Source organism: Nannospalax galili, unplaced genomic scaffold, assembly GCF_000622305.1.
Source record: "Nannospalax galili isolate Female #2095 unplaced genomic scaffold, S.galili_v1.0 scaffold810, whole genome shotgun sequence".
Taxonomy (NCBI): domain Eukaryota; kingdom Metazoa; phylum Chordata; class Mammalia; order Rodentia; family Spalacidae; genus Nannospalax; species Nannospalax galili.
The window spans coordinates 2,959,687-2,977,548 of NW_008329132.1; the positions used below are offsets into that span (position 1 = coordinate 2,959,687).

Sequence of the window (17,862 nt, forward strand, 5' to 3'; positions counted from 1 at the left end):
GGGGGGGGGGAGGAGGAAGGGGAACAGGAGCCTCCATATAGGAATGGCCAGGCTCTGCTCAACCAGGGCAGGAAGGCCCACGAAAAATATCCTGGGCTGGGCTGGGACAGTCTCCATATGGCTACGATTTGGGGGGCGGGGCATGAGTGATACAGGTACGTAAAATAAACAGCAGTATATTCTATAAACTGTCAGTGGAGACAAAGTTCAGAGAATAAAGGGCAAATGCAAGATCAGTTGATTCCAAACTCAGAGCCCAACAGTATGTTGTGATTCATGATCTCCCATGCAGAACGCTGAAACACTAGGCAAGACTAACTGAAGAGTCAGCAGATGGGGGCTGAGGAGCTGAGACGGCGTGACTGGTACAGTGCTTACGTTGCAAGCATAAGGACCGAGCTTCTGAGCCTCAAAACCCATGTGAAAAAGCCTGCCATGGTGCCGCACGGTTCTAATCTGAGCACTGGAGAGGCAGAGGCAGAATGGGGCTTGCTGGTCAGACAGCCTCACCTAAGTGGTGAGTTGCTAGTAAAGACTTTTAAAAATAATATTTTATTTATTATTTTATATTTTATGTGTATGAGTGTGTTTCCTGCGTGTATATAAGTGCACCCGTGCCGTATAGTGCCTGTGGAGGTCAGAAGAGGGTGTTGAAACCCCTGGAACTGGAGTTAGGGACAGCTGTTAGCTGCCATGTGGGTACTGGGAATTGAACCTGGGTCCTCTGCAAGAGCAGCCAATGCTCTTAACTGCTGAGCCACCTCTCCAGCCCCAAAAGATTATCTTATAAAACAAGGTGAATGATGCTTGAGGAAGGCACCTGAGGTGGTCCTCTGGCCTCCACATGTGTATTACAGCTGTGCACACAGACACAGGCACACATGTACATGCAAAAAACGTACACTACACTGGTTAAGCTCATCTTCCCGACAGCTCCAGTCACAACTAACCACTACACCGGATGGTGACACCAGTGTTCCACAGGACCACTGCACCGGATGGTGACATCACAGTGTTGCACAGGACCACTGCACCGGATGGTGACATCACAGCATTGCACAGGACCACTGCATTGGATGGTGACATCACAGCGTTCCACAGGACCACTGCATTGGATGGTGACATCACAGCGTTGCACAGGACCACTGCATTGGATGGTGACATCACAGCGTTGCACAGGACCACTGCATTGGATGGTGACATCACAGCGTTGCACAGGACCACTGCATTGGATGGTGACATCACAGCGTTGCACAGGACCACTGCGCAGGATGGTGACATCACAGCGTTGCACAGGACCACTGCACCTGATGGTGACATCACAGCGTTCCACAGGACCACTGCGCTGGATGGTGACATCACAGCATTGCACAGGACCCCTGCACCAGATGGTGACATCACAGTGTTCCACAGGACCCCTGCACCAGATGGTGACATCACAGTGTTCCACAGGACCACTGCACCGGATGGTGACATCACAGTGTTCCACAGGACCACTGTGCCAGATGGTGACATCGCAGTGTTCGACAGGACCCCTGTGCCAGATGGTGACATCACAGTGTTCCGTAGGACCACTGTACTGGGTAGTGACATCACAGTGTTCAAAGGGAAACAATGACCCACTCTGCTTGTGTGGGCAGAATTTTGAATTCTCAACCCGCTCTTTCCCTGAAACTCTCTTGTGTAGTGAACATAGGTAAAGCTCCTCACAAGGAGCCATCACTCCTCTGTAAGGACCAAGGATCCCTGGCAGCATCCAGCAGGATTTTGTAGGCACTGCATTTTCCTCTGTGCTCTATCTTCCATTCTGCATCAGGTGCTGTGACTACTAGAAAGCTCCACATTTCCTCCATGATTTTAGGTGGCCTATTTTATGTTCATGGGCTATGGCATCCCAATATGTGGAAGTCTTTTATGAATGAGTAAAGCATAAACCACAGGTAACAAACATATTCTCCTTTAGGACTTGACTCAACCTGGATGAGACCAGTCAGCCTCAAACAAGAAGCCTATACTGACAGGAAGGGAGTCCTGAGGGTCACTGACAATCAGTTGTCAACAGTGACGGCTCTGAGCAAGGGAGAGTGTTGACTCACTCCTGCGAGAGAAAGGGTGTGACGGGCCGGTGTCCAGGGAGGCTGGAAAATTCTACCTGGGAGGCTCAGGTTTTAAAAATTCCACTGCAAGTGTCAATCATCCACACACGTGCATGTGGATAGACACGAGCACCGTGACACAGTGGATACAAATGAGGAGGTTGAGGTCTAAGAAGTTGAGTGTTTCTCTGACATGAAAAAGGAATTCTGTCCACCTGACAGACTGACTGCCTACCAGGTCCCCCACGTGGCTGAAAACTCCAGGGCGGGTTAGGTATACAAGCACAGTGCCTGGGTAAGGCCAGGCCTAAGACCAGGGGACATACAGCAAGTTCACTTTCTCATCAGCAGCTAAGACTTCCCTGACAGCCGGCACGCAGCTGTGGACTACACGATACACACTCAAAACACCGATGAAGAAAAGACAGCTGTCAGCGGCTGCTGGAGAAAGATGTGGGTTTCTAGTCCATTCTGGGGTCTTCGAGGGAAATTGCACCCACACTGCTCTGGGAAGATTATAAAGCACGTCTGGGTGCCAGCACATGGGCACATGTTGACTATTTCTGAACTGTGCTTATCTTAAATGTCATCTTGCCATCTGGCACTGTCATACCCTAGCTCAGAGCTGTAATGTCAGGCCATTGCCAATCCGTCATTATCTTGAACAGGGCAACCAAGCAGTAGATGTCCTGCGGGATCTTCATTCAGTCCTAAGCTGATTCTTGATTTACAAGTTGCGACATCAAATCGAGTGGGTGCTATCTTTAATTACACCGTACGAGCCCCATACGCCGAGGAGCAGTTTGTTCACAGACAAGGCTGAACGAGCTCACAAGTATCTAAGAGACCAGAGAGGCTGATTTGGTCGATTTCTAAGCTGTGGGTGGTAAAGCTGCATGTCCAGCTGTGCCATTAAAACTTAAATACAGACTCCAGAAGCTTCTGGGAAACACAGCTTATCGTATCGAGGCAATGAATGTCCTGATGCACGACAGGGGCACGTCTGGGTATGTGAAATGCAACTACTGAGTCACTGAACACATGAACACACAGAGGCAGACAGGAAATGATGACGAAACCACGTGATGGTTATTCTGGACTAGCAACTTGATGAGATTTCAAGTCACGGTGGAAACGTACCTCTGGATGAGTTGGAGTTTCCAGATTAGGCTAATTAAGGTGACAAGATCTACCCTGAATGTGGACGGCACTATGCTGTGGACTGAGGTCCTGGACTGAATAAAGAGAAGAGGGCTGAGCACCAGCATCCATCTTGCCCCGTTTGCTGACTGCAGGTGCACTGTGACCAGCCGCTGCAAGCTCCTGCCGCCATGCCTTCCCCGCCATGATGGACCACACCCTCAAACTGTGCACCCTTCCTTCCATGAGTTGGTGTGTGAGGTATTTTCTCACAGCAACAAGAAAAAAAAAAATTAATACACCACGTTCTATGGTACCTACAGAGTCTCCACAGTCACAATATTTTATTAAAATAGCCGTAAGATTCTGTTGCCCAGACGCACACGACAGCTTGGGGACGGCATAGCAGGGGCCACATCCTCTCTCACGTCAGTGTTTCCATCAGTGAAGAGAGAAGCAGCAAACATTGGTTTTCGTGCTCAAAGTCTCTGGGGTTAGTAGCGGACCTCTAGAAAGGCTGTGTTGTGATGAGATTAGAATAGAAACCTCCCAACACCCTCTTGGGCACACTTCAGTCAGGGAGGGAGGGGTGTAGCACGGCTTACAACCCGACTCTGGGTGGCCGATCTGGATCTGAACACCTACCCTAGCACTTTGGTTAAGTGTGTATAACTGCCTCCAAGGTTTAGTCTCACCACATGTGACATGGCCATGCTCTGAGAGTTCGAAGCACATGACTGCATCTCACAGCTCACCTGTTTGTAGCTCACTGTCCATTTCAGAACAAGCATGCAACAAACACAGAGAACACGTGTGCACTGTCAGTAGTGAAGGAGAACTATGCTGAGAAGTAGACATTTCAGGAAAGGCGAAGGCCACCAAACCAGCTGTCCTCCAAAGAGCTGCAAGACTCTGGCTTCGTGGGGGCAGGGACGCTCCTTTTGTTTTTGCAGCTCTGGTCATCCCGCCTCTACCTCCTGAGTGCTGGGATTATAGGTTCACAGACCATACCTTGGTTGAGTTTGACTGGGGATCAACCTGGGCTCAGTGCCTGGTACAGCAAGCTGTCTACCCACCAAGCTTCATCCTCAGCCAGGTGAGGGGCTGTTAGACACATGCCAGTTCAGCTTCTGAGCACGTACTGTGCCTTTTAGTATTGTTGACAGTGGGAGAGAGGTCAGAAATGCTTTGTTCTTCCACAGTTCACCTTGGCATAGAACTGCCTGTGAAATGTGTCAACCATGAGGAATGGGGCTTTGCTATGGCTTTTAAGAGTGAGACTCTCCAAACAGAGGAGCCTTTACCTGGAGCCAGCTAACCGCCCCCCACACACATTATAGTAAACACACATGCACACACATATACAAAGGTACAAACACACACACATAAAAGTAAAAGCACGCATGCACAAACATGCAGATACAAGCACACATACACAAAATAAAAACACATGCATGCACACACATGCACAGAGCTACAAACATACAAACAGACATAACAGTAAAAACACATATGCACAAATACACACACAAAGCTAAAACACGCACACACACACAGAACTACAGATAGAGAAAGTAAAAGTAAATACACACACAAAGCTAAAACACGCACACACACACACAGAACTACAGATAGAGAAAGAAAGTAAAAGTAAATACACACACAAAGCTAAAACACGCACACACACACACAGAACTACAGATAGAGAAAGAAAGTAAAAGCAGATGTATATACACATGCACAAAGGTACAAGCTACACTGATACACAAAAAGTAAAAATGCGTGCACCAAAGTACACACACACACAATAAAAAGACACACATAGACATTCAGACACACACATAGACATTCAGTCAGACACAGACACACACACATGCACGACCCCCGCCCCCCACTTCTCTTTAGGAAGCTCTGAAGGACCTGTTGGCTCAGCCTACTTGGATTTAAGACTAGGTAATTTCATGCAGTGCTTTGCGTAAGGCAGACTTCAAGCTGTTCAGACTGGACCTTCCGACTCCCTTCCTTAACATGCTGCCTCAAGGTTGCAACCTCCTCACACAGTGGATCACACTTGTCACCTAACAGGACGTCTCAAAGCACCAGCAGCTCATCTTCCTGAAAACAAAAGCCATCTTGCCTGTGTCCAAGACACAGTGCGCCACTTGCTGCCACTGCAGCTCACGTCAGGCTGGGCCGGCAGGGACTGTCTGGTGAACAAGAGTAGGCTGTTGCTACGTGCCATTGTTCTGCACCTCTAGGGACCAGAAATCACCCCACTTCCTCGCACCACAAGGAGCAACATGGCTTAAGAAACCTCAGTGTCTCCGGACCACAGTGCTGTGTGGTTGGACCATAGGCCACAATGATACCTTAAGTTCTGCGCAGCATCCTGGGGGCCAGGGTGGGGAGGAGAAGGAGTTTGATGGAGTAGCAAGAAGACAGAGCGAAAGGATGACGTGAAAACTATAAACGATCTGTCAGTCAACATAAAAGCAAAAAACAATGAATAAACTGTTGTGTTCTCAATACTTTGGTGGGATCCCTGAAGGGACAATGGGACACACAGCTTCAGAGAGTCAGTCACATGTGTTAGAGCAGTTACCACTCAGGGTATGGGATGTACAACCTGAGCACCAGGATGTGGTTGCCACCACAGGTCAAATTAAAAAGTAAGATCATGGAGGCTGGAGAGACGCCTCAGTGTTTACGAGCACTGGCTGCTCTTGCAGAGGACCTGGGTTTAGTTCCCAACACCCACATGGCTAACACCTATTCATAACTCCAGTTCCAGGGCATCTGATGCCCTCTTCTGACCTCCACAGGCATTGCATAACACAGGAGCTCTTTCATACATGCAGACAATACACTTCTACACATAAAAAATAAAAAAATGAAATTTTTTAAAAGTAAGGTCATGGTATGGAGCACACATCCACCTAGTTCAGGGACCTCTCCTGTGTCTGCTGATGTGTCCTTCATAAGACCTGGGGTTGGAAGGGGACCATCAAAAGGCAGAGAGGAGAGAGTGGAAGAGGCTGAGGCAGGTGAACACAAGGGAAGCACAATGGTATGTTTGTGTGAAGATGCCAGAATGAAACCCGTTATTCTGTATGCTTCCGAAATAATGAATTTTAAACGTGAAAAAAGTGCCAGGCGTGGTGGCGCACACCTTTAACCCCAGCACCGAGGAGGCAGAAGCAGGTGGATCTCTGTGAGATCCAGGCCAGCCTGGTCTCCATACTGAGTTCCAAAGCAGTGGGGGCTACAAGAAGACCATCTCAAAAAGACCAAAGGTGAAGAAAGATCTGGTGGCATACACCTGTTAAGTCTCATCACCCTGGAGGCTTAGGACAGAAGACACTGTCATCTTAAGGTCATCATGGGCCACAGAACAGCTCTGTCTATATATATAAATAAGTAAATAAGCAAGATGAAGTGTACCGTAGTGCTGTAGTTCTGTAAATGTTACCACACAATGTCATACACTGGGCGAAGTGCACACAGACCTTTCTGCACCGTATCTTAGAGCTGCCGAGGATCCTACAATGCTCCTCATCAGACTGCAGTGGGGGGAAAAGTGAGATGCATGGAGACTTCTCTTAATCACCTCCACGGCAGAGAACTCTGTGGTCACTGTGGCGCTTAGAGAAATGATGAAACCTAAAGTGCTGGAAATAGTCAACCGTCTTCACGGCGAGGTGAGAACCCAAATTCAATGACTGTAGAGAAAATGCTCATGATTTTTAAGAAAATAGTCAAAATGCACAAAAAGCAAGTCCTTTCAAAAGCTGCATGCAGGCCGACACCGGCTCCAGTGGGTGAAGTCGTAGTTAGCAGGAGGGACAGGGATGGCATACGGTAGGCTAAAGCAGCTATAGGCATGGGCTCTTTCTCTCCAGGGATGCAGCTAGAGACCCTAGTGCCAGAGCTCTGTGCTGGCCTGGGGACCCCCTTAGAGAGTCACATGTATGTCCCCATGGCACATCACAGAAACAGCTGCACCCAAGCACAGCCACCTTGGTCCCTAGCCACACCCCCACTGCCACAGGACGCGGTGGCACCCAGCCCAGCACTCACTTGTTTTGCACCATGTTCATTATCACCCAGTCGAACGGGTAGACATTCTTCCCAATGAGGTTCTTAAACATGATGAATGTTTCCATCAGAAAATCCTGCAATAAGGAAACAGGGCAGTGAGATGGCCTACCAGGAACAGGGCAAACCCCTCCCCCAGAAAGGCGTGGATGAGATTAGAAAGATCTCATTATTTTCAGCTGAACGAAAACATTCTGGAAGCAAATGAAGATGCATTTCACGGGGGCTGGTATTACTTCTATCTTTCTGCATACCTGGGCACCTCCTGCTCGAGATAGCTTTTTCAAGGACAGATGTTAAAGTAGCCCCTGGGTATATCTCTCTGGCAGTTAAAAAAAAAAAAAGATCCCCACAGGTTATAAATATGCATTCCTACATTTTCTGCTTACAGGAAAACATGGATTTTATAAACCTATCATGTAGGCTGGAGCATTCTCTCATGGTTCTCCTAAATCCATTTATCACTATCAAAGGCCCCCATCAGTTTGAAATTGTGGTTTTCCGGTCCCTTCCTTTCCTTGTAATTTAAAACCGAAAGGCATTCCCTGAGCCTCTGTTCATAATCAGCATACTGCTGACCCAGTGAGGTCTTGGGCCTTTTTAACCCAGTAGCTCCATCAGGAAGCTACTCAGGAATGCCTGTGGGGTTTTGTGAGTGGTTGTGAGGAGATCCCAGGTCCACTTGCCAGGTCAAGAGGATTCTAGGAGTATCCTACTCCCAAGCCTGCTTTTAGGCTCACAAGAAATCTCTAGGCATCAGGTGCTGGTTAGAATTAGGAGGATTTCCCATTTGTGAGGGCAAGACACCTATGTGCTATGCTATCAACCTGAACACTACCAGGTACCCCATGAAGTCCCATGCGTGGTCAGGACCCAGGTTGGGAAGAGGAACGTCAACAGGGGATTGACTTCCACAAAGAAGGCCATGGCCTGAGGTGGCCAAATGAGTGAACATTTCTCATTTGTGGAATATCTTGAATCACAACAGCTCACCTTGGCTGTGAAGGCCAAGGCGGTGAACAGAACTTAGGCAGTCAAGACATCAGCTGCCACTAAGTTCTCAACCAGCACCACATGCGCAGAAGCCCATGAGGCTCTTGATGGCAACCACTAAGTGCTGGGCAAGGGTCACATACTTTCTCTGGGACCTGTTCTGGATTGATTTTTGTTGCTGTGATTAAACAATCCAAAGCAACTCAAGGGAGGAACAATTTTATTTCAGCTTACAGGTTACAGTTCATCGGGAGGGAAGTCAGGGCAGGAATTCCAGCAAGAAACTGAAGGCAAAACCACTGCTAGCTGACTCAGTTTCAGGCTCATGTTCAGGTAGCTTTTTAAACATAGCTCAGCACCACCTGCCCAGGGAATGGTGCCACCCAGAGAAGATGGGTCCTCCACATCAATTAATAATCCAGACCATCCTCCACAGACATATATAGCCACAGACCATTCTGATCCGGGAAATCCCTCAATTGTGACTTTAGGCTGTGTTGACCTTGATAGCAGTTTCTGCTCTGGGCGGGTTGAGCTGTTGCTGGCTGACCACGAATAAAACTCAGGGAGAGACGTGGTTACCTCTGGCAGCTGAGGTCTCTAGATCAGGTGTGGGACTTGGTCAAAGCCTGGGGGGAAAGTGGATACAGAAGACCTCTGATCTTTGCTCTTTACTGGCTGCCACACTGTGAGGGCGGGAGCACTCTGAGTGATCCCCGAACATTCGAGTACCTCGACCCCCACCCCCAGCTTAATTGTTTCACTCCTTGGCTTCCCGTGTTGTCAAGTGTTTCACACTCAACGAGAAGGTGACACATTTTGTGAACCACATCTCATTCTACAGGGACTTGCTGGCTTTCTTGCACATCCCTCCTCCAAGTCTACAAATGGAGATGGAGGGTCTAGTTCTTGTTATCCTAGGAGAGAAGCCCGTTCTCCAAGAGACACAAGCTGGGACTTCAGCAGATAAATGCTGGAACTCCATTGATCAAACAAAATGCTGCCTAGAGAGGGTGGTGGTGTTTCCTGAGTTTTGTGGTCAGGTTGGGGAGTAATTCCCTAGTCATGGTGGTCTAGAGGACCACACTGGTCTGGCACAGCTGGAAAGGCTTTGTAGACCATTCTGCCGAGTCTAGAACATTGACTGAACACCCTTCCCTCATTCCTTTTGGATTTTTCCCTTGACTGTCCACAGGGCATCCTCGATACTAAGAGGGTAACTCTAACAACAGCCATAGGTGCATTCTGGAAGCAAATTCTTATCAGAAGGCTGTCTGTTCTCTCTCTCTAACCCCATCAGCTTTATTAGAGTTACTCTCTCACACCGGGACTTCCACAAGGGATGCCCACCTAGCTCCAGGTGCTCATTCTTACTCCCTCTCCCTCCACATTTCCCCCAAAGTAATGTTTCAATTTACCATCTTTCTCCAGTGCTGGGTATGGAAGCCATGGGCTCATGCAAGGTAAACAATTACAAATCTGATGAAAGCATCATGGTCTCCCTGGCTAGCATTCCACCCAATGCTGCATTGGTTTCCCAGTGCTCTTAAAGACCAATGGTCTGGACACTCAGGGGAGAGCTACCCCAGGAGAGCAACAGTTACAGTAAGGATCAGCAACAGATCTACCATCTGATGGGGCTTTTGAGAATTAGATATCTATCAACATTGTGGGTTTGGCAATTTCACCTAAAAGCTTGTTTGGTGAACACAAAGGGAGGTGTATACAATATAGTACAGGCCTGGTAGGGCCGGCTTACAAACCCAGCAGTCCAACAGCACTCAGCATGGTCCTGTGCTTCTACACACCTGCTGATGGGGCTCAGCACCAGTATCAAAAACTCTTGCCAGGGCTGGAGAGCTGGCTCAGCAGTTAAGAGCACTGGATGCTTTTCTAGCGGACCCAGGTTTGGTTCCCTGCACCCACATAGTGGCTAACAACCATCCTTAACTCCAGTTCCAGGGAACCCAAAGTTCTCTTCTGGCCTCTGCAGGTTTGCATGCATGGGCATGTACTTACATACATGAAGGCAAAAGCTCATACACATAAAAATAAATCAGCTGGACGTGGTGGCTCACACCTTTAATCCCAGCACATGGGAGGCAGAGGCAGGCAGATCTTTGTGAGTTTGAGGCCAGCCTGGTCCACATAGTGAGTTCCAGGACAGCTGGGGCTACAAGGAGACCCTGTCTCAAAAAGACAAAATAAATAAATAAATTAATTAATTAAAAAAAACCTTGCCAAAAAGCTGAGCTTGGATTTTAGTCTAAGCTTTGGGCTTACAGGGATCATGGGGAGGAAGAATAGAGGAATCTGTCGAAAACTATCACCAAAAAGGGCTAAACAGTCCAGAATAGGGGATAGTGTATGAAGCGCTCAGCTTGGTCTCTTCAGCACTATCAACTGAAAAGAACAGCAACACTGGGAGCTAAGGAGATGGCTCGGTAAAGTTTGTCAGTGCGAGCAAGAAAACTTGGGTTCAGAGCAACAGAACGCAAGTCAAAGCCAGACTGTGGCATTCACCTGTAACCCTAGCAATGTAAGGTCGGAGGCAGCAGAGGCCTGAAGCTCATGAGCTGGCCAGCATAGCCACATCTCTGAGTTTCAGGTTCAGTGACAGAAGTGAGATATCTCGTATCCAAAAATAAAGGTGGAAGGGGCTGGAGAGACAGCTCAGCCGGTAAGAGCAATGGCTGCTCTTACAGAGGACCTGGGTTCAGTTCCCAGCACCCACATGGCAGCTAGCGACCATCTGCAACTCTGGTTCCAGGAGACTCCAACGTCCTGACATCCTCAAGCACTGGACAACACGGGTGCACTTACATGCACGCAGGCAATACATTCATACACATAAAATGAAAATAACAAAGTATTTTTAAGAATAAAGGTGGTGAGCCATTGAGGGAGACACTAATCAATTTCTGGCTGCCACATGTTCATGCATGCATACCCCTCACACTAAAAAGTGAATATGCTGGACCCACGCATACATAACGCACACACAAGCAAAGCTGTGGATGGAGAAAAAAAGAGTGGGAAGAACTGAGACACAGCAAAACCAGTCAGTGGGTGGCTCAGGTCTGTGACCCCAGGAGACTGAGATGGGGGATTATAGTGAGATTAAGAGGAGCCTGGGCCACAGTGAGAGCCTGTCTTAAAACGAAATACAACACGCAAACCAGACAGAGAAATCCGGACTGGACTCTGAAAGGGAGAAATGTGTGGAAAACGAAGAGATCAGAGCTGAGTGTGTGAGAGGTCAGCTGTCTCTCCCTACAGTGTGATGAGGGCCATTGGAGGTACTTGCCTGGTCACTTAGCAACAAGTATCCTGATGGCACTTCCCTCTTAAGAGATTTGCTGCAGAAAGGCATACAGAGAAACAGACGGAGGCTCCAGGGCAATGGGCTTGCTAACTGCTCAGGCGATGTGAACTGCTGTTTGTGTCGGGCAGTCTTCCCCGTATATGTGAAGCTTTTCACGGTACATTGTTAAGGGAAAGACCACAAGTCATGTCAGGGAAATTTGAATAAGGTAAGTGGATTGTATGAATGTCAAAACCCTGGTTTTGATGCTGCACAATGGTTTTGCAAGATGTTACTGTCAAGAGACGCCGGATAAAGGGCATACAGAATTTGTTACTTCCTACAGCTCTGTGTGACTTCACACTGATTTCAAAATAAAGTTTACTCAGAAAATAAATGCAGGGCTGGAGAGACGGCTCGGCAGTTAACAGCAAGTACTGCTCTTACAGAGGACCAGAGTGTGGTTCTCAGCGCCCACACTGGGTGGCTCACCCAGTGTCATGCGGTTCCAGGAGAATATGATACCTGCGGTCACCAGAGGGCACCTGCAACACCTCCAAACACATACACGATTAAAATATTTTTTAAAATCTTTTAAAAATGCTTTAAAAATAAGTGCTTTGAGGGCTGAAGAGCTGGCTCATCAGTTAACAGCACTGGCTACTCCTGCAGAGGACCTGGGTTCTGGTTCCCAACATACACATGACAGCTCACAACCATGTGTAACTCCAGTTCCAGGAACACCCAGGGACACCCTCTTGTGGCCTCCATGTGGACTGCACACATGTGCACAGATATAGAGACACATACACAAAATTAAAGTGAATGAATGAATGAATGAATGAATGAATGATAAATGCTTTTGAAAAAACAGGCAACCAAAAAGTGAAGGTCCCCAGCACAGCCTAGAAGGAGATCCTGGCAGTGTGATCAGCCCCTCTTGGGAACCTTCCACAGGAACTCATGCCCACCATAGGACCAGGAACTGTTCGTCTGGCCTGCAACCCCTTTCCCTCCACCACTGCCTACTCTGCTTAGAGAGTTGCCTCATCACCAACTTAGCCCTGTGTGCCTGCCAGGTGGATGCTTTCAGAGCACAGATGATATGGGTTAATTGGAAGGACTGATTAAGTATAATATCCTCTGCTGCACCACAGAGGCATAAGAGTTTGTTCTGCCTTTGATGGTCCTCCATGATGCTGACCCAGCGTCAGCCATCAGTACATAACCATTGAACCTGGGCTCCACAAGGGTGCTGCGTTCACAGACTGGTGGTCCAGGGTGGAGAACCTCTGTTAGGCTGCACTTGTAAGAACAGGGCATCAGCCCTGTGCAGCCCGCCTCCTCTTCATACCTAGGTCCCACACCATGGAGACCAGGCAGCACATCTGGTGGCCGTTTCACATGGGCACAGGCACCTCTGAGACCTCACAGGTCTCAAGAGCAGAATGCGTCTGAGGCAGGCACATTCATATTGCTAGGATTCCTGCTTCTCCCATCCCCATGAACATCCTTCCTCACCTCCCACATGCAATACTCCATCCTGGCCCACTCCAGCACAGGCTAGTGGTCATATGGGACAGACCAGGTATGATGCTATGAAGGGGAGGGGCTCCAGTCATCTAGAAACAGCAGGACAGATGTCAGAAAGGGGTTCACAGAAGCCTAGGACTGAAGCTTCAAGAATGTGGGAAGGGATTCCAGCAAGAAGTTCTGGAATGTGCTGGGGCTCAGAGCCCTGGCTGGCTGTTGTGAAGGAATAGGAGACTCTATGGGAACCCATGGGCCAGCTGGTGAGGCCAAGTACTGGGTCAGAGAGCCCACAGTACCCATCAGTCCTCACTGTCCGTTCCCGGCTTCAACAGACCCTTCTGCCCCACACTGCCTCCACCTGTTCTGTCCTGCAATCCCCATTCTTCAACCACTGTGGTATAATGGTACAAAGGTCCCGGGAACAAGGGTCAAATCCTGTGTGTCACCATACGTATTGTATACATAGTGAGACCCTTGTGCACACACAGGAATTTATTTTTATGAGGTGACAGGGAGGAGCTGGTCACTAAAAAGCCTAGGAGATGAGAGGTTGTAACTTCCAACCCTACACGTCTTAACCAGGGATGAATTGTGCTAGAATAACTCACAGAGAAGACTGGAGGAGATGGGGATGCTGACAGGTGGAGGTGAGGAGAGACAGGCTATGGAGAGGATGCAGGTAGTTCAGATGTCCACCCCACCCACTTTGCCCTGGGCAGTCTTTCCCACTGGCTCCTCCACAGTTGTATTCTTTATAATAAAGTACATATATGCAAGTGTCTCCCTGAGTTCTGTGAGTCACTTGGGCAAATTACGGACCCCAAGGCCAGAGTCCTAGAAATGACCTTGCAGCTGCTCTGATCACACTGAACTGCAGGGCTCTCAGCTGCTGACAGAGAACTGTCTGTTGTGAGAGAAATCTCCAGGTGCAGGATCATCAAAGAGCAGTGGGTAAGAGACTCCAGAGCGACCAGTAGAGGACACATAGCAGGAAATAGTAGCACTGGAATCTGGCTGAGCCCTCGGTTCCCACTCCGGACAGTGAGACTTGCTCCGAGTAGCACCCACCACTGGGCAGAGGTGAGGGAGGATTGTTCTGGCTCTCAGCCTCTAGGAAGCAGTTTACCTGCTTTGTGAGGGACACTTGAATGGTACCTGACCAGTCCTTTTCTTCTCTGGATTAGTCTTTCCCCCTGGTGAGATTATCTCCCTACCCTGGGGTCAGAGGATCATGGAACAACTATAACAGCAGCCCTGGGAGGACATCAGTGTGATAATAACTGTGACTGCATGTGAGAATGACTCACCCGGCACAGAGGGCTGAATCTGAGAAGCTCGCTAGAAGCCAGCGAGTCTCAGGAAAATGGTGTAGGCTATTTTCATATTGGAATACTAATTAACTTCCAATTATTTCACAGGAAATAATCTTTTCTTTTTTGATTATTGCTAGAATAGAAAAATAATAAAATACTCTCCACATACAGTTAGTGGATAGGAACTCATTTTATGAAGATTTTAATGAATAAACAGCAATCAAAAAAGCCTGCCATCCTTGCTGTAAAAATATGAGATATACAAATAACAAATTCCATTTTATAACGGAAATCAAGTTGTCAGCAAATAATTGACTTTTTTGAACAGCTATATTTAAGGAGGAAAAGCATCTCTTGGGAAATTAGGACCACAACATGGGGCTGATATCTCTTCTCTACTCTGAGGGAGGAAGAGGACACAGGCCCAACCCAGCAAGTCCCAGTCATCCTTAGCAGCCATGCCATATAGGGGAATTTCACCCCTTACTGCAGCTTAAGTACAGATTAGACTGTCTAATACCAGCTGTGGATTTTTAAAATTTTATTTATTTTATTTTTTCATTTTATGCGTATGAGTGTATTACCTGCATGTGTGTAATACACCTGTATTGTGCAATGACCTTTGGAAGTCAGAAGAGGGTGTTGGATTCCCTGGAACTGGAGTTACAGACAGTTAGCCGCCAAGTGCCGGGAATCAATCCCGGGTCCTCTACAAGAGCAGCCAGTGTTCTGAACTGCTGACCCATCTCTCCAGCCCCAGCAGGTATGGATTTGGGGCTCGTGTCTGTTTCGAGGATGTGTGCATGACTAATTGCAGTTCTCCTTGTTTGGAGCATGGGTAATTCCTCTCATCCTGAAAAGTTTAACATTCAGCCCAGAATACTATCTATAAAGTCACACAATTGTAAACTACATAATTCCAACCGACCAAAGCAGGGTCTAGGGGCATATGGAAGACTTGATGTTGATATTAAATGCTGGAACTATAACATGTGACTTCACCATGCCATGGTTTCAAATGAATCATAGGACATGATGTGACATTTATTGAGTGTGCCCTGCTGTTAACTATTCCCCAATACTTAAAGAAAACCAAAATACACAAATATACAGCATGCACACATTTTTATACTCTGGCTTTTATTTAAGGGAAAGTGTTATGATTTTGAAGGACAGATTTATCTTCTTCTTAGATATATATCAATCTACCTATTGACCTATCTATAATCAATCAACATATTATCTATCAGTCTATCATCTATTAATTTATCCATTGACTTATTATCTATTAACCAATCTATTATTTATCAATATATCTATCATTTGTATACCAGCAATCAATCTATCATGTATCTAACTATATATGATCTCTCTATCAGATCTCTATATATGTTTATCATCTATGTATATATTTATCATCTATCAATCAATCTATCATTTATCTGCCTATAAGGAAAATTGCTGCAATTTTGATGTATAGATGTATTTTCTTCTTAGAGACTTATTTATCATTCATGTACATATTTATGTATCTATTTATATGTATCTATTATTTATCATCTATCTATTATCTATCATCTATCTATCTGTTATCTATCATCCATCTATCTATCTATCTATCTATCTATCTCTCTATCTATCTACCTAAATACTTACTTATTGATCAATTCAACAAATAAAAAAATTGTCCTACATACAATTCTTTAAAAAAAAAAAGCCATGAAAATCATTCTCCTACTTCCATCCCTAGATAAGATAGAGGTTAGCTGCAATACACCTTGCTTTGGAATACTAGCCAAGCTGGCTGTGTCCTATGGGAACCTGTGGGTGTTCTATAGGAACTACGGTGAGTCCTCAGGAGTGGAATCCAGGCGTTCCCGCCAGCTTTTCACAGGAAGCTTGCCAGCATGTTTGGTTGCAGCTCTATAGAAGATATTTGCCATATGGCAGTGTAATTTCAGGTCATTAGGGAAGGAGATCCTAAGCGATACATTTCCCTCTAGTATACTTTTCCTAATTAAGCTGCATCATAGTTTCGGTGAGGAGGACTAAGCAGTTATTTGGAGAAATGCTGATGAGTGACCATAATCAGTGCTAATTAATAGCAGAAGATAGCTTAAGGCTGGGGGGAGGGCAGCTGGAAGGCTACTGCTATAAAGTCAACCAGGAAATGACAGGAGCTAATGACTGTGGGGAATGTGTCTAAATTGCTAGTGACCCAGTACATGGGAAAGGACACTGTGACCAGAACAGACCAGGAACTTCTCTGGGCTAAGACTCGAGTGCTTCTCTAGGTCAGCTCTAGACTCAAGCCTCCAAGTCAGGACAAGGCTTCAGTCAGACCCTGTGGCTTCTGACACCGAGGGCAAATCCCCAGGCAAGAGTCCTTTTAAGATGGAAATACAGACATCACCCTTTACTTCCAGTGCTGGCCCTAAGCATAGGGAGGTGGCAGATGGACAGGACACTTACCACAACATCTGTCCTCATCTTCCCAAAGGTCTTGATCAGGTGGGCATAATGGTAGTCTTCCATCTGCCGTAAAATAGCTGTCATGCAAGCCACGAAGTTCCCCTGCAGTGATTGGAAGGGAGAGTTAGGTAAGAAGATAATTCTCCTTCCTCTTGGAAGAGATGACATCATCCTAGAGGCCTGCTTTCCACCACCAGAGCAAGGCATGGGACCTGGGTAGAGGCCCTGACCTGCCACGCCTTGCTAAAGACCAATGAGAGAGGGCCTGGTCCACTTCAGACCTCAGGATGTTGGGGAGTGCAGGAGGATATTTTTTCCCGAACTTCACTAATGTTTCTTGATAAAAGGTTGCCCAGACTGGAAAAACAAGCTTTAAAACTTTTTTGTATTAAGTATAGAAAAATTAAAGACAAAGTTGAAATCACAGTCACTTGTGTATCGTGCTCCCTTGAAAACTTGCCCGTACCATCAGGCAAAACCGTGTGCATAGCCCCCTCTTCAGCCATGCCAAAGAGAGGTCCTTTATTTCTGAAAGTCTTCCCAGGTCCCCCTTGGCCAGTTGAGAGGCAATCACCACTGCCTAACTCCACTGTGAGTTACAGTTCAAGTCCCCTCTTTGGGAAGGGTGGGGGAGAAAGGCAGCTCATGGGATGTCAGTTGGAAGACAAGGTAATTTCTCATTCCTGACATGCACGGCTGGAAAGGGAAAGGAGGAAGGAAAAAGAAATCAACCAACAAAAGCAGAAATGGAAAGAACAAAGGACTAAAGCAATTAGCCGAGGGCTCCGGGCACTGCGCGTGGTTGATGTGTGCACCAGTGAGCGCGGCGGATGTGTGCACCACTGTGCGTGGTGGATGTGTGCACCACTGGGGGTGTACGACTGCTTGTGTGTGCCTTGGAGGGCTATGTTTGGGG

General features: G+C 47.2%; 1 protein-coding gene across 1 annotated transcript in view; it reads right to left on the reverse strand.

Moving 5' to 3' along the window:
- Nucleotides 1–17,862, reverse strand: part of LOC103733379 (dedicator of cytokinesis protein 1) — a 362,643-nt gene that overhangs the window by 187,799 nt on the left and 156,982 nt on the right. Inside the window, exons 5-6 of the mRNA XM_008832196.3 lie at nt 16,947–17,048; nt 7,314–7,408 (exon numbers count right to left, since the gene is read on the reverse strand). Coding sequence (XP_008830418.2) covers nt 7,314–7,408; nt 16,947–17,048 — 197 coding nt within the window. The remainder of the gene's footprint in view (nt 1–7,313; nt 7,409–16,946; nt 17,049–17,862) is intronic.